General features: G+C 39.9%; 1 protein-coding gene across 3 annotated transcripts in view; it reads left to right on the top strand.

The window, feature by feature from the left end:
- The window catches only part of CPVL (carboxypeptidase vitellogenic like), a 126,813-nt gene that overhangs the window by 49,781 nt on the left and 49,764 nt on the right, over positions 1 to 27,268 (top strand). For all 3 annotated transcript variants that reach the window (XM_025464486.3, XM_025464490.3, XM_025464489.3), the window contains exons 8-11: positions 13,178 to 13,306; positions 13,822 to 13,953; positions 18,845 to 18,943; positions 20,814 to 20,987. In XM_025464486.3, the coding sequence (XP_025320271.1) occupies positions 13,178 to 13,306; positions 13,822 to 13,953; positions 18,845 to 18,943; positions 20,814 to 20,987 (534 nt within the window). The remainder of the gene's footprint in view (positions 1 to 13,177; positions 13,307 to 13,821; positions 13,954 to 18,844; positions 18,944 to 20,813; positions 20,988 to 27,268) is intronic.

Here is a 27,268-nt window from a genome sequence, read left to right as displayed (position 1 = left end):
ATTTTTTTGCCATTATTATTTTTAATATTCATATTTTCCATACTAGGTGGGGGAGCCTTTTCAAACTGGGCTTTGTGTCTTTTTGACAAGGCTCAATTAGTCTTTGAGCATTTCATTGCTTTTTGGCACAAATCTATGCTCTAGGATTGTCCTTTGGTCTCCCTGCCCTAACCCTGGAATCAGTCATTTCTTCAAGGAACCCTGGCTCCTTTTAATGGGAGATGGTATTTAAAACCAAGATCTGAGCACTAAGTATGCTCATTGCTATTGGGATGCCATTTCTTTTAGACTTTCTCTGTAGGCAGAACTGAGGAACAGAATGACTCCAAACTGCTACCCATAAATCTAATTCAACATCACAAGTTTCTTTTTTCCTTTCCCCATTCTGTGTTTGTATACCCCTTCTCCCACATTATGGACTGTGTTTCCCAACAGCATCAGTGTATTTACCTCTTGGCTGAATCCTACAATATATGCAAAATGATTTTAAATTACTACATCAGTACCATTACCAGCAAGGAAACCTCCAACTTACTTTCAATATTTTTTTACTGTAATTACTTATATCCTTAGACTATATTTCATTACAGGTTTAAAAGTACCATCTTTAAAAGTTTTAAGAATTCTATTTTTTTTCCTAGGGCGACTATGTTATAATTTATTATGCAGTTAGGTTCACTTGCATAGGTTGACTTCAATTTTAGTGTTTGCTTTTTTCATCCATTTAAATTTAAGGTTATTTTAAAAATGTATAGCAGCCAATATTTTGAGAACACAAGAATCCCTAGGTGCTAGTTATACAACCATGAACAAAACAGGGCAATTTCTTACATTCCTACATTGTACAGGTAAAGGCAATGATAAATGAAGAAATAAAAATGCACTATACATCAAGCATGAAAACAGATAAAGCAGATGAGGGTTGCAGAGTGGTGGGGGTGCTATTCTGCATAAGACTGTCAGAGAAAGGCTCTTTGATAAGGGGGCAATCAGAGAGAACACTGAGTGTAGTACATGTAGTTTAGTGAGTGAGTTAGTGGAGCTATAGCTACAGTTATCTTGGAGAAGAGCTTTCCTGGAAGGAGGAATAGCAAATGCAAAGACTCTGAGTTGGAGACAGACTTGGTGTGCTCAAGGGAAAGCATGGAGCCACTGTAGAAAGATCTGAAATGAGAGAGGCAGGCAGATCATGTAGATGATCTATATCTAATATAGAATAAAGTCCAAAATAATGGGAAATCGTTGAAGGATGCAGTATTCACTGAAACAGTAGTTAGAATCAAATTCAATTCAACACACGCATTTTGAGTGACTGCTATGTCTGAGGCATTGGACAAGTATTGGAAATTCAACAGTTGATAAGACTGACTCTACCCTGAATCTGAACATCTGGCAATAAGTATAATACTGAATGAAAAATACAATTAGAGAAATAGTTATAAAGACAAATAACACGAGGACAGTGCAAATAGCTATGGGAGCTTCAGGAAATGCCAAGCAGGAGAGGTGACAATTAAACTGGATTTTGAAAGATGAGGAGGAATGTGTTTAGTCAAGGCTCTTAAATTTATAAGTAACAGAAACTCTGTTCAAATGGCTTAAGTAAAACAGGAGAGGAGTTGATTCATGTTGGGTCATGGCCCAAACATTTTCATCAGGAATTTGTCTCTTATTCTTTCTTGATCTATTCACTAGGCTTTGCATTTTACTGGTTTCATTCCAAGCTGTGTTTTTTTCAGTGGTGCCCTTGTCCCTCTACTCCACTCCAGAGCTCTAGGTATAGCCTATCAGCTCAACTTTTCTTTCCCAATAATTCTACCCATTTTGCTGAATCTCATGTGATCCATTTGGATCCCATGCCTATTCTAGAACTAGCAACTAGGGTCAATGGGATGGACATATAGCCTGGCCATAATAGCACCGGAGAACCACCGCAGTGCTCTGGGAGGGGTAGGATCATAGGGGAACCCTCACCTTTTGAATCACAAGGCCTGAGAGTGGGAGATGAGTGAAGATGAGGGAAGATCCCAGTGATGATATCAGAGGAAGGGCTGGAAGGATGCTGAGCAAGCCCAAACCACAAATGTCTACTGTAAGAGAGTCAAGGTGAAAAAATAGTCTCAGTTTTTCCAAGGAAATGACAAGTAAATGGAACTAGGACTTTCTTTCTCTTCCACCTGCTTTCTTCTCTTTCTATTTGGCAGACTGTTCTGTTTGGCATATTACCCTTACGTGTTTTTAAAGCCAATTATTTGGTCAAGATTGTTTAGGACCTCTATCAATAATTCCTTGCTGTTCCTTCTCTTCTAACTCATTTCAGAGGCAGGCTGCACAAAACGACAGAAAGTGGCATTCCTGTCATTTTGGAAAGAACCCTGGAAAATACCCAGTGTCTACCTCTAACATAAGAGTGATCCGCTTACTGTGTAATTCCTGCCTTGCAAATAATGTGGCGATGTTGTTAACCGTGATGTTGGACTTTCAGCAAAGCTGCCAAATTCTGGATGAAAAATGTGTCTATTTCATGTCTGCCAGTGGTTTCACGCATGTAATTTTTGAATGTGTGTAGGAAAGGACAATTTTCTTTTTAAGTCCTTTGCTGCCAGGATGAATACTTTTAAGGAAACCTATGCCTTCCAAGTGATGAAGGAAGATGTGAATGAGGGCGGGCAAGACCTGGGATAGAGATGCAGTTGCCAGGCAGCATCATTTTCATATGAACTACTCGGGATACACTAAATCTAGGGTCCCATTTCTTTCTAGAAGGAAGAGCACTAAATAATAATACTGTGATGGTTCATTTTATTAGAATGCTATGTTCCTCCATTCCAGTTTGTTCCATCTGGTCTCTTGTTTTAAGGCTAGGAGGCAGAATGGAAAAGTGGAAGGAGCTCTGGATTAATAATTGGAGACCTGAGATTCATTGCTGGCTTTGCCTCTCTGGATGGTTCCAAGCAAGTTCCTTAACCTCTCTTGGCCTCTGCTTTTCATCTTATAGTCAGAGGGTGTGGTTTTTAGATTAGATCACTTCCAGGGATATTTTGCTTTGCTAGGTGTTCAACTATAGTTGCCTAGATGTATTCATAAAGTATCTGTATATGATTTCAATTTTAATGTAGTTCTCACCCTCTTTCTCTCTCTCTCAAAAAAAAAAAAAAAGTTATGATAGACTTTTCCCAAAATGGAAAAAGGGAAATCCTTTCTCTTCAGAACTCCATTTCCACATACCCTTAAGGAGGGTTGTTTAGGAGGCTAAACAAATAATGCCGCTAATATAATAGAACAGTCCTTGAAAAATAAATGGTAAACTCAGAAATGGTTTTCTGATTTTCAGTGCAAATGTACTGGACCTGAATATCCTTCCCATTTGTATACTATGAATGAGGGTTAGCCTGATGCTCGAAGGGTTTGGAGCAGCTGTTCAGCACCCTGATTCTGGTGCAAGGGAGTCTGGAAATAATAACAATACCTACTACATATGATTGTTTTGAGCATTTAATTAGATAATCCTCCTCAAATATTTAACGGAGTGATGGCTGTGGTGAGTACCCAACACATGATGACTATTATTACCATTCATGGTGAAAAGCTGGATTAATATATTATGGTTCCAAAGCATATGGCCTAATGCATGTAGACAGGGGCTGAGATATTTAAAAAGTTCTCACTTATTTTGGGGATGTAGCATTGTCTCTCCTATTATTTTGAAATCATCTTTTTTTTTTAAGATTTTATTTATTTATTTGAGAGGAAGAGAGAGAGCACATAAGGGGGAAGGGTCAGAGGCAAAGGGAGAAGCAGACTCCCCGCTAATCAGGGAGCCCAATTCTGGGGCTTGATTCTAGGACGCCGGGACTATGACCTGAGCCTAAGACAGATGCTTAACCAACTGAGCCACCCAGGCCCCCCCTGAAATCTTCAAAAGAAATTGTTTGCTTTGTCTAAAACATTGTGACGGAGTTTAGAAATTGATATTTGAAGTTCTGGATAGTAGCAAAATGTCTCCAGCCGGACCCAGGCTCCTTGCCCCTGGCAAGCCCACGACATTTGAATGACGTCAGTATATGTCCACTTTTCAGTTTGACCTAAGAAAGCACTACTAGGTTTTGAGTGTTGCCTAGGCGTTTGAAAAACCTGAAGTCATTAAGATAAAACCTAACATCAAAAAACTGGAAGCCAGGTAATTTGTGCAGAAGGAATACACAGAAAACTTGGGGGGTGGTTTGGTTAGAGTATAATTAGGGGAGGCTGTGCATAAGGTAGATTTTTCTGGTTTTCAGAAATTGATTGTAATTTTTTTGATGTGCAAGTTCAATTTTTAGTAGCAAATGTGTATGTAGAGGATCTTATTAAAATTGAGACTTATTTGAAAAAAACTTGAAATTCGCAGGCAGTGCGATGCAGAGGGAAGAGCTGCCTGTCTCCTTCCCTTCTCCCCATTTCTGCCCAGAACACCAACTGGAATTAATTTTCTCTAAAGAGAGACAAATGTGTCTGTAAATCACCCTCCTCAAGGCATGAAAAAAATGTACTTCAAAAAGAGAAACAAGCTGCATTTAATTCACATAATTAACTTTCTTTATAAGTGTTATCCTTTCTGAGCCAGTAACTATTAGTGAGATTGCTCTTGTTCTTGAGGTACAGACACACTTTAGAATCCTCTCAAGTGTCCATGGGCCCAGCTAGAAGTTAAAGCAAAACAGCCCTCACTGGAAGGCAGAGAGGGAGGTGGCGGCAGGAAGGGGGACTGCCCATTGTTCTCTGAGCATGTGGCTCTGTGCCCACTCCTAGGAAACATTCTGCACCTATGGGTGGTTGAGGCAACAAACGCGGAGCCCATCCAAAATGCCAGAACATGTGGCTAAAACTGGGCATCTCTTCTTGATCAGCAGGAAGGGGCCTACTCTCCTCAGAAGCAGTTTGGCAACCATGGTTAATTTGAGGGCCAAATAGAGGCAAAACTTTGATGCTATTTAAAAATCAGTGAGCTTAATAGGATATTTTATCTTCATCTGCATGAGTGAAGTCCTGCTGGGATCATGGAGTTCGACAACCTTTGTTGTAATCATCGTGGTCCACTGGGTTCAGGTTGCAGGTTCCCGGTAGGTGAGAGCCGTGTTTGTGTGATTTGTTTCATACGGTCCTGAGAACAGCATTCATTGAATGTTACAGAGCAGCACTGTGCCAGGTTGTTGCTAGATAAGATAAAAATACTGATGATATTTCTCTCCAGTATCTTTTCATCTCCCTCCCATAGCTCTTCTCTCCCTGCCGCTGTGTCCCAGACCCTGGGGACCATCTTTTCTACTCGCTTATTTTCCAGGGCTGCCAGGTACCCTGCCCCCCACCCTCAGCCTTCCATTCTTTCCTTCGCTGTATTGTGCTCAGGTCCTGTTTCTCCATGCTCCATCTCCATCATGATTGTTCTGTTTCTCTTCCCCTTTCTGACTTATCAGCACACTGTCCATTAGAAAAGATCTGATACATTAAACGTACTCCCAACATGCTTGTGTATGAATAGAGGACAGAGCCTGATTTATAGAAAGATAGCTGTAATGGAGGCATTTCCAGCACTGATGTACAAGCAGCAGTGAGAGAGGAGAACTGTCTTGCAGGCCTATACCATTATCCTTTTAGCCCTGGCTTGAATTTGGTAGCCAGAAAGGACCTTCAAGAATCTTATCATTCACCTGTTCTATTTGTAGCTCGTCTTTGAGAATATTGGAAGTGGACTGTATGGCAGGCATGGTGCTAAGCCCTGTTTCATGTATGTCGTCGCTGCCTTCTGAAGTTTGCACTGTTATTATCATCCCCATTCTACAGCTGAGATGACTGAGGCTTAAAGAGGTTAGGTCGGCCTTACCAAGGTCACTCAGCCAGGATTTGGACTAAAGCAGCCAGATTCCAGGGCCTAACGACTACAGACAAGAAGCTAAGGATTGGAACCCTGCTTATGTAGGTGCTATCTGCAGCCTGGGTGCTCTGTCCGCAAAACTTCCATCTCCAAGATCTGCAGTCTCCCAGAGAGCAGGTGCCCTGTCTATAGAAGGGCGTCAACACCTCTTCCATATTTTCTGGAGAATCTCTAAGCTTTATCAACCTTATTCAAACAGGAAAGAAGTTCCCTGTCTTTTTGGATATTTCTGTCTTTTGGGCAAAGACTGAGTTTTAATCATAAAGACTAAGCTTTGATCATATAAAGTTTTATGGAGTAAATGGAAGTTTCAAGTGATAAAAAAGCTTGAAGTCCACAGAATGCAGTTATGTTTCATAGCTTGGAACTTGCTGAATTTTATTAGATGACATTCAAGCTGCTTTAGCTCTTGAGCTCATGACAAATGTCTACTTTCAGTTACGTTCATCTGACCTGCCAGTATTTCCTTTTAGAATTGAAAATGAATTTGTGACTTAGAACTGGAAGCTTGTCCCTTTTGACCGCCTTCCCCCAATTCGCCTTCCTCCTAACCCTCTGCTTCTGGTAACCACAAGTCTGACCTCTTTTTGTTTGTTTCTGTGTGTGTGGGTTTTTTTAGATTCCACATGTAAGTAAGATCATAACACTGTTTGTCCTTCTCTGTCTGACTTATTTCACTTAGCATAGTGCCTCTGAGGTCCACCCATGTCACAAATGGTAGGATTTCCCCAGTTTTTATGACTGGATGATATTCCATCGCACGTATATCACAACGTCTTTAATGTATTCATCCATCGATGAACACAAGGTTATTTCCATGTCTTGGCTGTTGTAAATAATACTGCCATAAAAATGGGGACTGGGGAGCAGCTATCCTTTCAAGTTAGTGTTTTCATTTCTTTTGGATATATTTCCAGAAGTAAAATTGCTGGAATAAGTGTTGGTTCTATTTTTAATTTTTTGAGGCTCCTCCATACTGTTTTCCATACTGGCTGTACTGGATTTTTTTTTTTAAAGAAGCATCTTCTCAATACAAAGTAATATAATATAATATAATATATTTGGGGGATCCCTTGGTGGCGCAGTGGTTTGGCGCCTGCCTTTGGCCCAGGGCGCGATCCTGGAGACCCAGGATCGAATCCCACGTCGGGCTCCCGGTGCATGGAGCCTGCTTCTCCCTCTGCCTATGTCTCTGCCTCTCTCTCTGTGTGTGTGACTATCATAAATAAATAAAAGTTTAAAAAAAATTTTAAAAAAAATTAAAAAAATATATATTTGGAAGGCAGCATGTACCTTTGGATAAATATGTGACTAATAGATATAGATCAAAATGTTTTTCTTACATGTCTATTCCTAGAGATTCTGCATTTCTTTTAAGCTCTTTTTCAAGAAAAATAGATGTTTAGATAAAGTCATACTCTTGTTAGAAGCTTTTTTTTTTTTTTTAATTGCAGGAGTGTGGACTAGAAATTAGATGACACACGGTCTAAAAATGTCTAGGAAGTTGTAGAGATTACCACAATACTGAAGTTCCAGCTTTCTCCATTCATTAATTTTTGGAACTGGCCATTTTAAAGACAATGCCTCTTCTCTCGGAGAAAATAATGGTGCTGAGTGAAGTAAGAGTCTATCCTGAGGCTAGATGAAGTCAAGGTCGCTCTAACTCAGTCCTGTTCTCCTGACTGCAGTGTCACCTATTATTCCATTGCACTTAGGCTTTTCACCATTTTGTTTTTTCAGTGTGTGCATGAAACTTTTTTCAAAACATATCCCCTTATTCTCTTATCGCCCCCATAAATGGGGGTGGCTCCACCAACATTCTGTGGTTGGGGAGCGCAAGAGGACACCACACTGATATGACTCTTTCCAGAAGGGCGGCTCACTTCGTTTCCTTCTGGGAACATGAAGGAGTTCCTACCAGCCCCTAAGTGAATTCTTCAAAGAGACATTCCTTCCAGCTGGAGTGGCTGGGGGTCGGGGGGTAGAGCAGAGCAAAGGACGAAGTCCTCACCATACCCTTCCTAAGGCTGTCACGTCATCTCTTCCATTTCCAGGCAAAACTTGGGAACGAGGGCCTGTGGACAGTGACACTCTGTGTCTGGGTTCAGGTGTGTCTTATTTCAGAGGCTATTGCTCATTATTATCAATAGAGATTCTGCATGTTTTACCAATAAATGTATACCTAGAAGCGAGGGAGAGAATGAATATAGCTGCATCCCTTTTTTAAAACTAAACTTTAGTGGGAAATGTAGACAAGAAATGTAGTTTAAACAATAGTAACAGCTAACATATGTGACATTTCTGCAAGAAAACGTTGTTTCCATTAGAGTATTATTCTCTGACACGATTTTTTTTCTTCTAGGGGAGCTGATTGAAACTTGATTTTAGATATGAAAAGGCTTTTCCTCCTTTAAAAGTAACCGGGTGGCAGGGGTACAGTAAGTCTGCTGTGAGTGTTGCAGAAACATGTAAGAGGGGAGGGCTTCAGACAGAATACACAATTACAAGTTTCTTTAAGTCCGAGTTCATTGTGGTTTTACACATCTGGATAATTAACCAAGCATTACATTCTCTCTAGACTATTTTTACAAGTGCAATCTGCTCCTAACGTGATTTCCATTAGACTGTTCCAAACATCATTTAAGAACTTAGAGAGATCGCAGACAGAGATTCAGAACCCACTGTTCAGCTGTGATGGGGAGACCTCTTCCTCTCGTGGGAGAAATAAAAGATTGCAAGCTGAATTCTGAGATCCGTGTGATGTAAGAGAAAAACTGGAGGTTTATTGCTTCTTCAAGCCCCAGCAAATACAAGCATACACAAACACACCCTAATATCTCTGGTCCTTCTTGTCAGAGGTGAGCTCAAAGTGTGGTCACTGTGAGGAGAACGAGCCATACAACAGTGCTGGAAATTGGAGCTGGAAGCTGCTCTAAGTACTAGAAAGGAATGATAAGGGCAGACGAAAATCTTGATGTGTCGATTGCTAACCTAATTTGGACTACTGTATTAGATGAGTACGTTTGTCTGGTTGAGTTCCTCATTGGAGGGTCACTGCTGAATTTGAAAATACTACGTGTTCAAATAGTTTCTGGCCACGCTTTTCCTCTTTTATAATCGCTTTGATGCTGTTCCGAGCTTTTTGGAGATTAGGGTCTGATCCGATGGTAGAAGGTTAGTGTTAATTCACAGACTTCAGGGGCTGCATTGGCCAGCTGCTGCCCACATTGGTGAACACCAGCAAGACATCAGAGAGACCACAGGGCTGATAATTGCGGTGGTTGTTGCTCTCGTTACAGACGGAACTCAGAACAAAAGAAGCAAGAGTTCATAAAATTACAGGATTACAATCATAAGTCCTAAGGGGCCATATAGTTCATTTCTGATCCATCATACTACCACATCTCAAACTGCACTCCCCACCCCTGGCAAATAGAAGTTTCTGTTCTATTTAAAATATATCCAGAGAAGAGAAAGCTGGGCAAGTAAGACATTTGATTTATTGTCTGGTTGTCTTTTAAACTGCTTGTGGTGGTCAGAGAATCATTAAATTGAGAAATAAATGATTCAGGAAGATAAACTGGTCTGATCTTGCAAAAAAAAAAAGTCTCAACAAGGATAGCGAAAATAATTGAAATTTCATTATAATGTTTCAGTGTCTGTTTTCCATAAAATAATCCTATAATTGTCTACTGTGTGACAGCCTGAGCCACTCAACCAATGGAATGATTAATGAAAACAGCAGTGAAGGATTTGTCACACTGACACAGGGCAAGGAAGTGTGTGATAGTCATTAGAAAGCAAAAATGAGATAAGCATCATCGTTAGGTTAGCAGATGTGGACTGAACATTGAGGAATCTGTTTTGGACATGGTTATAGAACTACCCATTTCACCATCTTCTTTTCTTTAAATGGTCAGCTTGGCAAGCATGTAGTGGATGAACCCAAGGCGGAGCCCCAGTTGAAAGACCACAGACATAGTCTCCAGGACCTTTAATTAAAGTCTGATTTAATATGAGAAATGGAAGATGTGGAGGCAGCCAACCCTCAGTGGAATTCTAGCCAGGGACATGATTGGAATGCAGAGACCCTTGTTTTCATCATTTCAAGAATGGAAAGATAAGGTTAACTTTAAATGGGTTCAAATTAAAGTGAGAGAGGTAGCCTGTTCATAGTCGATGATCAGAAATTGAGTGGGTGTTCCTTTTTAATTTCCTGCCTGGATATATCCCAGATATGCATGATGGCTGCAAGGGGGAGGATGCCATAAAAATGTGGCTGTGTTAGCCTGAATTTGTCATCACCATCAATAGAGCAATTTAAAGTCCATGTCCCTCTGTCTCAGAAAGAGTCAAAGAGATGTTTTATTGTCTGATCTTATTATAACAAGACAACTTCAGTGATAACATCCAATAGAGGAAAATGTTTAGCAGTGATGTCAGATGAGTCATTCATTTATCAAATATGTTTTTAGTTCCTACTATGTGCTGGGCAAGGTACACAGTGTGAGAATAATAATGCATAAAACTTTGGCCTACCACATAGAGGTCAAGTTTTCATAATATTTTTTTCAAAAGACATGATTAATTTTACAAGCACAAGTTCTGTGTTTTTGTGTCTTCTCAAATATCTATCACAATGCCTTTGACAGAAGAGTTGTCTAAAGAACCATCACTGAATGAAGACTATATAATACATCTTTACCAGTAAAATGATTATTCAAGGAAATTTGTTTTTTGTTCATCTTACAGAAATTATATTTGATAAATGTTCACTTATTATTCCTAATAAGAGAATATAGCACTGTTATGCAACAAATCAAATTTCAAGCATGTAAACACATCTTTATATTATCACAAGGAAGCTAAAATGTGCTCACGGTTATGAATGGATACATTGTTTTCAGTCAATACTTTGCCTAAATAATTGCTGTTGCACAAGAGAGCTGCATCAGTGAGATTTTGTATAAATTATGCAAATTACATTATTTTATCATACCTTGGAAGAAGACTAAGTTTGGTAGTAGGTCAGAGTAGATTTGATTCTGACTCTACCCTTAACTTCTCTGAACCTCCAGGCCTTCATAGAAATATGAGCATAGTGACGTCTCCAGCATATGATTAGGGTGTGGAATAAATGAAAGCTCTTGGAGGCTCCCAGCCCTTGAACTACAGACCCCTTGCAGACAGAACCTTGGAAATATTACAGAGGGTTTGCAGACTCATATATACCCACTCAATGCTTTTAGTCTATTTTGAACATATATGCATTAGTATTTTTTCATATGCATGTAGATTAATTCAAGACTCATTCATTCAGCAACTGTTTATTGAGCACTAACAAATAAACAGCATCAAACAGCATCAGGCACAGGGGATATACTAACCTCCAAAACAGACATACCCTCATGTTCGTGGATCTTCTATTCTAGTGTGGGTGGGAGAATAACAATACACAAGATAAATAGTAAGAGTTTATAGAAAAGTGATAAGGATTTTATGGAAAAAGAGAGAAAAGAAAAAGAAAATGTAAAAAAAAAAGAGAGAGAGAGAGAGTGTTAAAATTTTAGATGAGATGGCCAGGGAAAGCATCCCTAGAAGGCCTCATTGAAGGTGTAAGGGAGTTAACTATATGGACATCAGGGGGAAGAGCATTCCCCCTGGGAAAAGCTAATGCAAAGGCCCTGGTGGAAGGACCAGTACAGATCACCATCATGACTGTGGTCTAAGAGGGGCTGGAGAGGAATGAGTAAGAGGGTTGCAAGGGATAGTGTTAATGAAGTGACCAGATCATGCCAATCCTTATGCCTCCAAAAAAGCACTTTGCTTTTACTCTGAGGGAGGTGGGGGGGGGGGGTCATTAGAGAGTTTGAGCATAGGAGTGGCAAGATCAGATTTATGTTTTAGTAGACCCCTCTCTTGAAAACAGACTGGATGAGGGGAAGGATAAAAGCAGGGAGGTGCTGGTTAGGCTACTACAATAATCCAAGCAAGAAGAGTTGATGGAACAACCCGGAGCCAGGTGATGAAGTGGGGGTCTATGAAGACTCTGGAGCCTGGGCTTATTTTGACAGAATAGGTTGAGTTGACAAGGTTCACTGATGGACTTTTGTGGAGCGTGAGAGAAAGAGAGATAAGAAACGGCACTGAGGCACCTGGGTAGCTCATTTGGTTAAGCGTCCGACTCTTGATCTCAGCCCAGGTCTTGATCTCAGGGTCGTGAGTACAAGCCCTGTGATGCACTCTCCGCTGGGCATGGAGCCTACTTAAAAAAGGAAAAAGAAAAGGAAAAGAAATGGTGCCATGATTTTGGCATAAGCAGTTAGAACAGAGTTAACATTAATAGAGAGGTTGTAGGGAAGGCTTGAGGATTCAAGCTTCATTTAAAAAAATATTTTATTTATTTATTCATGAGAGGCACAGAAAGAGAGAGGCAGAGACACAGGCAGAGGGAGAAGCAGGCTCCATGCAGGGAGCCCGATGTGGGGACTCGATCCCGGGACCCCAGGATCACACCCTGAGCCGAAGGCAGGCGCTCAACCGCTGAGCCACCCAGGCGTCCCTCAAGCTTCATTTTGAACATATGAAGTTTAATATTAGACGTGCAAGTGGAGATGTCAAAAGGCAGCTTTTTCATGTAAAAAATACAAAATTATTTTTAAAATATTCCTGAAGAGTAGCTTTCTTTTCCGCGTAATCTAGAGGCAGAATTATAATGCTTGTGTCCACACAATATTTTGAAATTGAAAAAAGAACCTTGTTCTTGAAAAGGTTGGAAACAAAGATAATAGTCCAGTGACAATTTTAGTAGCCAATACATATGACTCTCCTTTCCCTCTTGTTCTAATACATGTAAGTTTCAAACTGCATCATACAGATTTGAAGTCTTAATTTTGGCCTTGAGATCTTTTTTTTTTTTTAACAGTTTTAAATGGAGCTTCAGGTAAGAAGAGCCCTGTGGGTGGCAGAACTTTGTTCACTGGTCCACATTATTTTATTTTTGGAAGGAAATCAGACTGTCCACCTATTCCATGGCCACTTGTCATTTTCTCGTGCACCTCCCCGGTGACTTGCCTGTCACTGACACGATCTGGGAGGCCAGCAGAAGTGAGAGGCACAGCTCTGTGCCATTGTGGAATTTACAGCGTAGGGTAACCTGGGTCTCATGTGGAGATATGGCTATTTTACTGTCATTTTAATTAGCTTAAGCACATCATGCTTATAACACCAAATTGCGATGGTTCATTTTAACACCCCTCTCAGTCTTACGCAGGGAAATATGTGCCAGCCCTTGCACATTACATCCACATTATCAACCCCAACCCCATGATGAGCATGAAGATCAACCTGAAAGGAATTGCTCTTGGAGATGCGTATTCAGATCCTGAATCGGTAGGTGTCTCCTTTTTCCTTTCCGTTCTGTTTTCAAGGAGATTAAATCCCCTTGAATCCAATGGAGGCTCCTCTGACTTGAGACACTTAACTCGATAGAGGGAAATGGTGTTGCCCAGTTGACTTTCTGATGACTTAAATCTTCTAATTTTCATCAAGTGTTTTAAGGTGTCAACTCATTAGGTCAGCCTAGGTTGGATATGAGCATAAACGTGGAGCACATGTATGTGTGTGTATGTGTGTGTGTGATGTTTGTATTTTTGCATATGTGTGTTGTGTGTGTATGTTTGTGGTATGTGTGTGCATTGTGTGTGCAATGTGTGTTGTGTATGTTTAGACGTGTTGTGAATGTGTTTGTGTGTTCTGGGGGATGTGCCTGGGTGTATAATTGTCTTGCTTGGCTAATTGCAACACAAGATTGACAAATGACAAAGGGTTGTTTGACCAAGAAAGTGGGCTTCCCTAGCTTCTCTCTTTCTTTCCCTGTGTTTTTTATGTTTCTCTTTTCTCCTCAGATCATAGAGGGCTATGCAACATTCCTGTACCAAATTGGCTTGTTGGATGAGAAGCAGAGAAAGTACTTCCAGAAGCAGTGTGATAACTGTGTGAAATACATCAAGGAGGAGAAGTGGCTTAAAGCCTTTGAAGTGAGTTCTGGGGCCTGCATTGCCCTGGAGCAATGAGAACCATCTGAGCTTGGTCCTAGAAGGACCGTGGTACTCGGGCATTTTGTTGTTGTTAGAGAAGGAATATCTGGTATGCTGTCCGAGAGCAGGGGGCAGATGAGTGGGGTCAAAGTGAAGAAAAGAACTGTCTGGGTCTCTTTGAATTTAGTTTGGCTCTATTTTAAACCTGTGATCACCTTGGAGTGTTTATCTAACTGTGTCTTTCATTAACTGTTTTGATTTCTTTAAATGCTGTGTTGGCCCTAAAGGCATACCCTATCTCAAGGAAATCAGAAGAAAGGCGACCCAGAAAGTGGATGCATATGCTTCAGCATATGCTTTAAACCCTTCAGAAGGGTGATATCCACACAGGACGTTGCAGTTGGAGAAGTGGCCACAGTGTGTAACGAATGTCACATGTTCTGTGTGTCAGGAACAAAGATTATGAAGTATAGTAATCTGAAACTTTTACAAAGAGCCATTGGTATTTGTAAATATCATCACAATGCTTCCCTAAAATTGAATTTGAGAATCGAATAATATGGTTCTGTTCCCCACCCTTTTCGTGGGGGTAGAAGTTATTTAAAATCTGAGACTATACTAAATATGAACATACAGGAGTGCAAGTTTTTTGTTTTGTTTTGTTTTGCCAATGCAGACAATGATCATGTATCAACGATCCTTTTTAGGAGTTTTTTGGCCACCTTTACTATAGAGCCATCGTGTTTCACGTATTAGTAAATGAGGCAAGGATTACATTTTGAGGACTTTGGTCTTTTTGTTCTTGGGAGCATATCTTGTACCAGTTTACCTAATGGCATTACTGTTATTAAGGTTGAGGCCTGATATTAATAGTCTTCTAAGCACTGCAGGTCAGCCAGTTTAGATCAAGACAGGAGATATACAAACTTACGGAGAAGGGGGCAACAAGGTTATGCTCCATTTTACAAGCAGGGTGCATGGTACTACCTGAAATCCCCAAAGCAGTGAGTGTCTTTACCATGAAATCTTACAGCAGCAAGATGTGCAGCTGAAGCCGTCCAGGAAGCCCCCACCCATACCTCAAGATGCCATTGGCCTCCTCTTTCTCTGTGTCAGGACACCTGGTGTGGCTGCAGAGTGCAGATTCAGAGTTTCTGTGTAAATGTAAATGCAAAGGAAGAGGGATCTTATGGGGACATGTAGGATTACTCTTCAACATGCAATGACACGGTTTGCAAGTCTGGTTTTAGGCTATCTGTTGTAATAGGGAGAAAGGATAAAAGATTGAACCTCTGGAATTTTTTTTTAAGATTTTATTTATTTATTCATGAGAGACACACAGAGAGAGGCAGAGACACAAGCAGAAGGAGAAGCAGGCTTTCTGCAGGGAGCCTGATATGGGTTTCGATCCCAGGACCCCAGGATCATGACCTGAGCTGAAGGCAGATGCTCAACCACTGAGCCACCCAGGGCCCCTAACCTCTAGAATTTAAAATTAATATCAAAATGTTATATCGTGTGAGACCAATAGGCAAGTGAGATATTTGATGTGTTTTTGAGGAAGCATACAGGGATTAAGTGATGTCAAGAGAAAGAACATGTGATAGGCCGTAAGGGATAAGGAAAGCAGAAAGATGTCCGTGGTGCATGATGCAACAGGCTGAGCACCCACAGGGTTAACCAAACTGTTGAAAAATTCAGGTTATTTTGTGTATTCAGAGGTAATGAGAAGATGGCCCATTAAGTTAGAGCTCTCCCAAACTAGATTCATCAGAAAACAAAGCAAAAGGGCCCAAAAAACAAAACAAAACAAAAACAGAAGACAAAAACAACAAACCTATGACAGTACACAATGTCTCTAAGACCACTGGTCCAATATCTTGAGTGATGAGTTAACATAAAAACCTTTGTATTCTTTTAAGAGAAATAGATAAAATGATACTTAGGAAAGGAAGCAAGTAGTGGTCAGATGTGTTTCAGCGTATGCACTAGAAGACTCCAAGAAATCCAGAAGCCCAAGAGAATACAAATGTCCAAATCACAAGCCTAATTAATAAGGGCTGTTTGATGCTCTGATCCCTTGAAATGATTTAATCAAAAAGCAGTAGCTCTGAGCTAGAGGGAATTTTATAGACCATCTTCCGCTCCTACACACACACACACACACACACACACACACACACACACACATCCACACTCCACTGATGAGGAGGCGGAAGCCTGGGGTTGCTGAATTCAGTTGCCAGAAGCCACTTAATAGACTGTGGCAGGCCTAGGACTAGAATCATTCTCCCCAGATTCCCACCCTAGTGTTTCCCCTGCGGTAACTTTCAGGCAGTCTATAAAAATCCTGGGACATTTAGACATTCTGCAAGATGCACAGTGGCCCATCTCTGGCCCTGTAATGTCCCCCTTACCATGACAAGGTTCTGGATCACAGAGTTCTTTCTGTAAAACAAGTTTTGACCAGAAACTGGATTTCACAGGTCTTGACCACCCACCTTAACTTGTTTGATAACACATGATTTTTGACTCTTTCTGAAACCAGATCTTTCCTTAAGGGTGGAATCTATATTTCCATTGGTTCTGAAGATAATTTCTAAAGATAAATTCCCCAATGCTGCATACATTCAGGACTACTGCCCACCTACAGAGTCCCCTCTGGGTGGACAAGTTAGAAAAGAAAGAGATACCTCCTCTGGGCTGACATGGTCCTGTGGCTTCAGGGTTTGGCAAGTAGATACCACCATTGTATGAGAATAAAAGCTGGCTGTTTCTCCATGCGCAGCCCAAGTCTTTTATGCAGTTTGGCAAGCAGACCTTTGGCTGTTCTCTGCCCCACCTCACCCCTCAGCCAGGCATCCCCATATAGTGCACAATCTGCACAGCCAGAGGCAGTGGTCCTGAGTGTCCATAACGCTGCTGGAGCATACTTATCACTCCCTCCCCTTTCCACAATGACCATCCTTTTCATGCTTGGTCCCTAGCCCTGTGGCAATAGTAATTTGGATAAATTAAGTTGCTTCATGTTCAGTAAAGAAAACTAATCTAATAAAATAATGGAATTTTGTATTAAACCAAAAAGCATGGCCAGAAAGCATTTGAAGAGTAGGAGAGATGGTAGTCTGCCCCTTGGGGAGCCAGCGTGTGTGCAGGGTGGAGCATGTAGGCTGCAGAGGCATGGCCTCAGCTTGAATCTCTCCTCTGACATGATTAGGGAGGCGTCCTTGGTAAGTGACTTAACCTCTGTGTGCCTTAGTTTCCTCACCTGTAAAACTAGGATACTACTGTCCTGAATTCCTGTAAGTTGGTGTTTGAAAATGTACTGAATTCATGTTTTTATAAGAGCCCTTTACAAACTCAATATCCTCGTCCAAAAATGTCCCAATGTTCTCGATCTCTTTTGTAAGTATTCCCTTCATCTTCTTGCTCTGCCCCATGGCTGCTTCTCCCCTGCTTCTGTCACTCCCCCTCTCAAACAGGAGCTATGTTGTCTTACCTACTTTTTACCACTTGGTTCATGGGTAGAGTGGGTGTCTTCCTTGCTCCTCATTGCTGCCCTCAGATTATGTCCTGTCCCTCCAGAAGCACTGAGCTTTGACTCTCACATCCTCAAGTGATCCTACCCACCACTTCTTGTTGTAGTTGCCTAACACTCTCTAGCTTTCTCCATCTCATCCTCTGAGAATGCCTTACTGTCATTCTCTCTCAAGGACATCACTCTTGTCATCATGTCTAGTGATTACAGTGTCTGCATGAATGATCCTTTTAATACCTGGCCCCTCAGTTCCTTAGTTTCCTCTCTTTCGATAATCTTGTTCTCCTCTTTACCTTAGCTGCTCAGTCCCACTACAAATAATAAAATAAAATAAAATAAAATAAAATAAAATAAAATAAAATATAAAATAAAAATCTGACAGTCACTCCACGACCTCAGATCCTCATTGTGCCAGGTCACTTCTCTGAATATACCAATTCTAATAACAGCCCTGCAACCCCATTGTCTTCCAGTCCACCAATCCTACTACCATGTCATGATCCTTACTTAGCCCCTTCGGGTCTTAGTTTCTTATTATCCAACTGAAACTCAGGGTCATCCCAGCTCCTTTGGCAAAACCACCATCCTGGCTAAAAGCACCTGTCTACCACCCCATGTCTGCCTCTCCTGCTTCACATGACAGTGAGCATACAACCATGCTCACTGCTCTCACCACCACTGATGACAAGTTTTTGAAGTCAGAAGTCCCAAGAGAACTTCCACCAGCTCCAAGCACCTGCATATATGTCTGCAGCCTCTGCCCTCTCTCCTTGTACTATGGTGAACGGTCAATGATCCACGTCATGGCAATCCTTCCCTACAAGGCTCACTCTCACAGTCAGGGTCTTTGGGCTCCCTGTTTCCTCTGCCTAGATCTTTCCCTAGATGTCTGCATGGTTCACTTTCTTCCTTCCAGCAGGTTGACTCAAATGCCACCTTCTCAGTGAGACCTGTGTTTCCTTGTCTCTGCAGTGTCCCTTGCACTCATGCACACACACACACACACACACACACATTCCCACATGCCCCATGACACCTCCTACCTCCTCTTTAGTTTTCTCCTTAATGCCTATCATTCTTATCATACTGAATGTTTTTCCTACGAATGCTTGCTTATTGGTCCCCTCCAGGATATAAACTTCACAAGGGAGGACTTGAGCTGCCTTGTTCACACTGCTGTGTCCCCAGTGCCTGGGACAGTGTCCAGCACACAGAAGATATGCAATAAATGGTCACTGAATGAAATAATGGAAGAATGAGAAAATTATTGAATTAATGCAATGACAAGTGCCTGTGTGTTTTTACCTACCCTAATGTTTTCCTTCTTTCTTTCTTCTCTCTGTCCTGACCTAGATACTGGATAGACTACTAGACGGTGACTTCACAAACAACCCTTCTTACTTCCAGAATGTCACAGGATGTCCTAGTTACTATAACATATTACAGTGTATGGTAATGACAACATTTTTAAAACTATGATAGTGTTTGCTTAACAGTTTTGGCAAAATCAAATTTCTTCCAATTTGAGAAACACTATAGTTGACTTTATACTAGATAAACATGTCCTAACTGTATGGCTTTATTTGGTCTACTAATCTATAGGATTTTCCCCCCACCAATGTTGTATATGCTATAACCTGACCATCAAGGATGTATGATATTCCAGATAACTCAAAACAACCTCTGATTAACACAATTTCCCCCCAGTAGAGCTTGTTATACAAAAGTTCTTTTGTCAAGGATAGAGGCCAGGATTACAGATCTGGGAATTAGGTTCCAGAATGCCAAGTCTGTAGTGAGTTTCTTGAAAATGTCCACATTATTTGTTCTGTACTTAAGACAGCTTGGATAAGCAAAATTGCCAAAGCCTTTATGAAAATATTTGCTTTGCCTTACTTTTAACTTAAGATGGTTTGTGCACTTAGTATAGCCCTCACTTCAAGCCCTTTGGAATATTTCTCAAAGTATTCAAGTAGTTTTCTTCCATTAAAAAAAGACCAAAGTTGATGTCCTTTGTGCAGAAATAATCAAATAAAACACAATCAAATAAAACAAATACCCAAAGTGGGTATTTGAATTTGTATAATCTTTATCTAGTGCATATGACAATACATTTTGTTTTTTTTTTTTAAGATTTATTTGTTTGTTTATTTCTTTGAGAGAGAGAGAGAGAGAGCACACACAGAGGGAGCAGCAGACACCACCAAGCTCCCCCTCTGCTGCCCCCACTAAGCAGGAAGCCCTATGTGGGGCTCGATCCCAGGACCCTGGGACCATGACATGAACCAAAGGCAGATGCTTAACCTTCTGAGCCACCCAGGCACCCCAATGCATCTTGTTTTTAAAATTGCCTTATTTATGAACTATTTTATAGATAAAATATAAAGCTAATTTCAATAGAATTTGCCAACCCTGTGGTTTTGGATTTAGATTCCCCTAAGAAAAAACCATATGGTAGGCAAAAGAGAAACAGAATTTGTAATCACAATTCTTTTTCCTTGACAAAGTAATATATTCAAAAAATTAGCAAAAATTGAGGATGCACAAGATTGTTGATCTCAAACTCTCTTTTATCCTTTTGTAATTTCTTAAAAACAGCATTTACACCCTTTCTTCTTTTAGTATGATGAATATCACAGACTTATCAATATCACAGATTTTTATGCAGTATTTTTTTAAAAAAATAAGACTTCTGGACAACTTTTTTTTTGTCTAATGTCCTTCATAAAGTCATCTGTTTTTACACTTGGTGTATTTCCCCTCTTCAATTATGGTTAGCTGGTTATTTTGTATGTGTGGTTTTAATAAACAGCAGAACATGGGAAAGAAAGCCTCAGCTTTTAATCCACCATGCCACCACCCTGGCTCCTGGCTCCTCTGGTCCATTTGACCTTCGTTCCATAGAGCCTCTGACAAGGAGCAAATTGCTTTTGATAATCTCACCTCTTGCATTTTTCCTGTCTTTGCCTCAGATGGGGTTATTGATTGGAGTTACAGATTGTAAAAGGTTAGTTTGCAAGAAAGGAAAATGGAGCATTTGCAAATGGGGTGTCATCCAGTTTTGCTGTTAGTAGAATTTCAATTCCCTCAGAACCCTCAAATCCAAAATTTCTGGATGGAGACCAGTTAAGAGTCAGGTCTCATCTTGTTCATCATTGTTTATGTTACGAGAAATTTTTTTTTAATTTATTTTTTTATTGTTCAATTTACTAACATACAGAATAACCCCCAGTGCCGTCGAGAAATTTGAAGCTTTCTCAGCATGCTGTTCCTGCCACCTGGTCATGTTCCCTGATATTTTTTTGATGTCCCCTTCTGCCAGGAAGCTGAGGACCAAAATTACTATGGGACTTTTTTGTCCCTCCCACAAGTGAGGCAAGCCATCCATGTGGGAAACCAGACCTTTAGTGATGGATCTGAAGTTGAAAAATACATGCGAGAAGATACAGTCAAGACCGTTAAGCCCTGGTTAGCTGAAATCATGAACAATTACAAGGTAAGAGAGTTACTTCAGTTACTGTCTATTTCAGGAACTTTGCAGATAACCCAGAGAAGAGGTGACTTTATTTGTGATTCAACTTCTGCCATTTTGTTTTTACTTTTAGGATATTTTATAAATACAAATAACACCCCCCTGTACTGTTTGATTTCTTTGGATTAAGTTTTCTTTTTTCCTTCTAATTAAATAACTATCCCTTGATAGTTTCTTCAAATGAAATTCTCTTTGGCACATGCCACTTCTCATCATTTCTTGAGAAAAGAGGTACAGCAGAGCCAAGATGACTGGCCTTGTGGAAGCCAATTTTGCCTTATTGCTTGCTTTATAATATTAATCCCAATGAAGTCAGGGTTAAATGAAATCAACTGGTTGTTCCAAAAAGTGCATTTTACCTCATAATTATATTCATTCCCATTGCTCAATCACAGTTTTTTTTTTTCAGTATCTGCTTTAAGCCCCAAATGGTGTTAAGCTATCCCCTTGAAACAATGAAACAATGAATAAGAGAGGGTCCCTGTTTTGAGGAGTATAAATTCAAGCACTTTGTTACCTGAGATGTTCTTCTGTCTGATTTTCTGCTGGAGGTACCAAAGGAAAGTGAAACCGTGATGCCCTGAAAATGCAGGCAAAGGGGTCATGGACTCCTAGATTTCGCACCATGAGAGGAGGACACCAAGAACAAGTGAGATAGGAAAAAAGCATCCTGTGATTTTCTTTCCTGCTACTGCTATTCTCACCTCCTCCTTTGATCTTCCTAAATTCTCATCATCTGTCCTAGGCCTGGTCTGCAGGGTCAGTGTGCTGATGATAGAGGGGACTACCTCCTGAGGTGATCCATTTCCTCTCTATTTCCTGGCAGAGGCAAGAGTAATGTTTGAGATGAACAAAAAACAGGGCTACCAGTAACCAACATACCTTGGTAGGAATTAGAAAAAAGGCTAGCCTCCGTTCAGGATACTTCAGTTCCATCAGTCAAAAAGCTCTACTAACATATTGCTTTAATTCAAATGAAACTCTTCACTACCATTTTTCTGCCAAGAGGAATATACATGCCTACAAGGTCTGTGTTAGAAATCTTTTTCCTTAGGATTTTTCAGTGTGCAACCTTCAGTACTGTACGGGAAGTCTGTTGCCAAATGTACCCTTACTAGATTGTGTTCTGAAATATGCCGGACCTAGAAGGAGGCCCATGTTTTGGTGTTGCCTCTAGTAAATAGTTTGAGTCCCTTGACATTCAATCCTATTGAAAAAAAATCTACGGTCGGCGGCATGCCATCTACAGACCCATTATAAATTTGCAGAACTTGATGAAATATTTTCGAAGAAAGAAAGGATCTAGCTAGATGAGGTCAGAATTTCAACCATCCTTGTGTTTGGTTCTGTTGGGGTCCTTAGTGCTTGCCTACTTGGAGCCTTCTCTGCACACCTTTTTAAAGCACTTCACTGGTTGTCCTCTTCTCCGAGTTCTCAGACCCTGTTGTCTCTATCACTGTGGCCACACTTAGAACCTTGGACTATCATTGCAGTCTGTCCATTCCAGCACCAGCCTGGTGCAGATGTCAATAACAAATGAATGAATGAATGAAAAATCCATTCTATGTAAATTAGTGTTACATCAAAAATATATCTAATATATTTGTCCATAACTTATTAGGTGTCATCTACCCCCCCACCAAAAAAAGAAGAAGAGCTGAGCACTTGTGTTCTCAAAACATAATAATGGGCTATAATATAACATTAAAGAATGCAAAGTCTTTTTTTTTTTTGAGTGGAGAGCAGATAAGGAATTTCTGTGTATATCTTGTGTGCCCCTAGAAGAACATTTTCTCACTGTCTAAATTTAACTACAATATGATTCTTTTTTCAGCCAAGTGAGGATAGGAAGGAACATGTAGCTCACCTGATTATATAAACTATCCTGATACTGGCTAATCGCCATAGAATATCCCCTTGGTTGATAAAGATCATATTGATTAAAAATGACCCAGGATTTTGATATGTAAACATCTCTGTCCCAGTTTCCAATGTATCTTAAACCTACCAAAATGAATTCCAATGAAATCAGAATATTCTTTAAACTTTAAGCTCTGAATCAGTTGTCAGAAAGAAAGAGAATAGATCAGTGGTATAGATAAACCATGTTTCCATATAGAAAGAGAACGAAATGTGCAGTCAGTCCAAGCACAGAGTAAAATGTGGTTGCTGTTACAACAGACTATGGATTCATTGCTACAGCTGCCATTGCCTCCAGGGCAATGATTATCTTTGGCTTGTCTGTTAATGGTGGTGAACCTCAAAGTATATCCAATAGAATCAGAATGACCTAGGTTGTCTTAAAACATTAGTGCCCTCAAAATTATATTTATGCAAGTCTCAGTGCTAATTTGTCATAGAAAATGGTGTACATGTTTCCATTCATAGGACCATGGGAGTCTTTTTCTAGTACTAAGTTCATTTTAGTACTATGTGGAGTATCTCTGATGGGCTGAAGAAGAACTTCATGAGTTTCTGGGAACTCAAAGAACTCCTGTGGTCCTTGAAATTCTCATGGCTAAATCAGATCACAATACTAGCAGGATTTTTAGAGTTAGCTGGGTCATAGAGCATGGCGGTTATGGGCATGAGTTCTCAAATATTTTGAGCTTGAATTCTGGTTCATTGTTCAGTGGCTGTGTTCCTTTAGAGGAAGATACTTAAAGTCTCTGTTCTTCAGCTTTCTTATCTGTAAAACAGAAATAATAATAGTACTTACAGGTGAGTTCTTATGAGATTTAAATAGATTACATATGTAAAAACACTTAGAACAGTGACTGGTGATTAGAAAGTGCTTGAAAATATAAGCTATTACCAATGGTGTTCAACAAACTTTAGCAAGAGTCTTAAGCACATGCTATATACAAAGTTATATAAGAAACCCTGAAAAACAGAAAAAATAAAGACTTAACAGACTTTTGGTTTCCAGTTCATCATGTAAGGAACTTAGAAGTTACCTCTCGATCTGAAGAACAAGTAAAAAGTTAAACAAACTGAAAAGTCAACAACTCTTCCTAGATCTGTGAGAAGAGTGAGGTCAGAGGCCAAACTACTTCTCTATAAATTGGAAAGAGGCAAATACAGAGAACCACAACTTATCTGAGCAGAGACTTCCATAGGAACCAATGCCAGGGTAACAAAACCCAAACTGTAAGTTTTTACAATAAGAAAATGAACAAACCAAAAAAAAAAAAGAAAATGAACAAACCAATTAAAAAATGGTCAAAGAACTTAACACACCCAAGTCTTAAGATCTTAACCTCACTCAAGATATACAGATGGCATGTAAGCATATGCAGAGATGTTCAACATCATCTGTCATCAGAGAATTGCAAATTTAAACAATGAGATGCCACTACTCACCTATTAGAATGGCCAAAATCCAAAACACTGACAACAAGTGCTAGGAAGGATATAGAGGAACAAGAACTCTCATTCATTGCTGTTAGGAATACAAAATAGTATAGCTACTTTGGAAGACAGTTTGGAAGTTTGTTGTTTGCTTGTTTGTTTTTTTACATATAAAACTAAACAAATTTTACCATATAACCTAGTAATCATACTCCTTGGTATTTACCCAAATGAATTGAAAATTCATGTCTACACAAAATTCTTCACACGGGTGTTTATAGCAGCTTTATTCATAATTGCCAAAACTTGGAAGCAACAAGATGTTCTTTAGTAGATGAGTGAATAAACTGTGGTATAGACAATGGACAATATATTCAGTGCTAGAAAGAATGAGCTCTCTTATAGGGCTTGAAATCTGGAATTGGGATGCCACCAGTTTTGGTTTTCTTTTTCAATATTTCTCTGGCTATTTGGGGTCTTTTCTGGTTCCATACTAATTTTAGGATTATTTGTTCCAACTCTGTGAAATAAGATGATGATATTTTGATAGGAATTACACTGAATGTATAGATTGCTTTAGGTAGCATATACAGTTTTTTTTTTTTTTTTAATTTTTTATTTATGATAGTCACAGAGAGAGAGAGAGAGGCAGAGACACAGGCAGAGGGAGAAGCAGGCTCCATGCACTGGGAGCCCGATGTGGGATTCGATCCCGGGTCTCCAGGATCGCGCCCTGGGCCAAAGGCAGGCGCCAAACCGCTGCGCCACCCAGGGATCCCTACAGTTTAATGGTATTTGTTCTTCCAATCCGTAAGCATGGAACATTTTTCCATTTCTTCGTGTCTTCCTCAATTTCTTTCATGAATGTTCTATAATTTTCTGAGTACAGATCTTTTGCCTCTTTGGTTACGTTTATTTCTAGGTATCTTATGGTTTTGGTTGATCATCAAGACAGTATGGTACTTGCACAAAAACGGATACACAGATCAATAGAATAAAATAGAGAACCCAGAAATGGACTCTCAACTCTACGGTCAACTAATCCTCAATAAAGCAGGAAAGAATATCCAGTGGAAAAAAGACAGTCTCTTCAATAAATGGTCTTGGGAACATTGGACAGCCACATGCAGAAGAATGAAACTAGACCATTTTCTCACACCATACACAAAAATAGACTCAAAATGAATGAAAGACCTAAATATGAGACAGAAATCCATCAAAATCCTAGAGAACACAGGCAGCAACTTCTTGCTAGACATGTCTCCAAAGGCAAGGGAAACAAAAGCAAAACTGGCCTATTGGGATTTCATTGTATAAAAGGCTTTTGCACAGCAAAGGAAATAGTCAACAAAACCCAAAGACATCTGACAGAATGGGAGAATATATTTGCAAATGACATATCAGATAGAGGGAGAATACCCAAAATCTATAAAGAACTTATCAAACTCAACACCCAGAGAACAAACAATCCAATCAAGAAATGGGCAGAAGACATGAACAGACATTTCTTCAAAGAAGACATACAAATGGCCAACAGATGCACGAAAAGATGTTCAACATCACTCAGCATCAGGGAAATACAAACCAAAACCACAATGAGCTACCACTTCACACCAGTCAGAAAGGCTAAAATGAACAAGTCAGGCAACAACAGGTATTAGCAAGGATGCAGAGAAAGGGGAACCCTCTTACACTGTTGATGGGAATGCAAGCTGATACAGCCATTCTGGAAAACAGTATGGAGATTACTGAAGAAACTAAGAATAGAGCTACACTATGACCCAGCAATTGCACCCTGAGTATTTACCCAAAGATACAGATGTAGTGATCTGAAGGGGCACCTGCACTCCAATGTTTATAGCAGCAATGTCAACAATAGCCAAACTGGAAAAAGCCCAGATGTCCATCGACAGATGAATGATAAAGAAGATATGATATATGTATACAATGGAATACTACTGAGCCATCAAAAAATGAAATCTTGCCATTTGCAACAATGTGCATGGAACTAGAGGATATTATGCTAAGTGAAATAAGTCAGTCAGAGAAAGACAATTATCATATGATCTCACTCATATGTGGAATTTAAGAAACAAAACAGTGGATCATAGGGGAAGAGGGGAAAAAATAAGACAAGATGAACTCAGAGAGGGAGATAAACCATAGAGACTCTCAATCCTAGGAAACAAACTGAGGGCTTCTGGAGGGGAGGTGTGGGGGGGACAGAGTAACTGGGTGATGAACATTAAGGAGGGCACATTCTGTAATGAGTACTGGGTATTATTTAGGACTTATGAATCACTGACCTCTACCTCTGAAACCAATAATACATTATATGTTAATTGAATTTAAATAAAATTTTAAAAATAAAATTAAACTATATGTTATATGTGAAAAAAATTTTTTTAAAGATTTTGTTTATTTATTCATGAGAGACATAGAGAGTGAGAGGCAAGGACATAGGCAGAGAGAGAAGCAAGTTCTATGCAGGGACTCAGTCCTGGGACTCTAGAATCATGCCCTGGGCCAAAGGCAGATGCTCAACCACTGAGCCACCCAGGTGTCCCATGAAACAAATTTAATTTTAAATTAAAAATTACTTTTTACTGAGTTTTAGAAAAAAATAAAAATAAATAAAAATTTAAAAATGAGTTACCCAGCTGTGAAAAGATATGGGAAACTTAAAAGAAGTCAATATGAAAGAGCAACACACTGTATGTTTCCCACTATATGAGATTCTGGAAAAAGCAAAACTATGGAGACAGTAAAAGATTCACTTGGTGCCAGGGGTTAGGGAGGAGGGTGAGGTGAATAGGCAGGGCAGAGAAGATCTTTAGAGCAGTGAAACTGTTCTGTATATTACAGTGGTGGATACATGTCACTGTACATTTGTC

This window comes from Canis lupus, chromosome 14 (assembly GCF_003254725.2).
Source record: "Canis lupus dingo isolate Sandy chromosome 14, ASM325472v2, whole genome shotgun sequence".
Taxonomy (NCBI): Eukaryota; Metazoa; Chordata; class Mammalia; order Carnivora; family Canidae; genus Canis; species Canis lupus.
The sequence above is the reverse complement of the archived record's forward strand: the minus strand, read 5'-3'. Positions and strand labels throughout refer to the sequence as shown.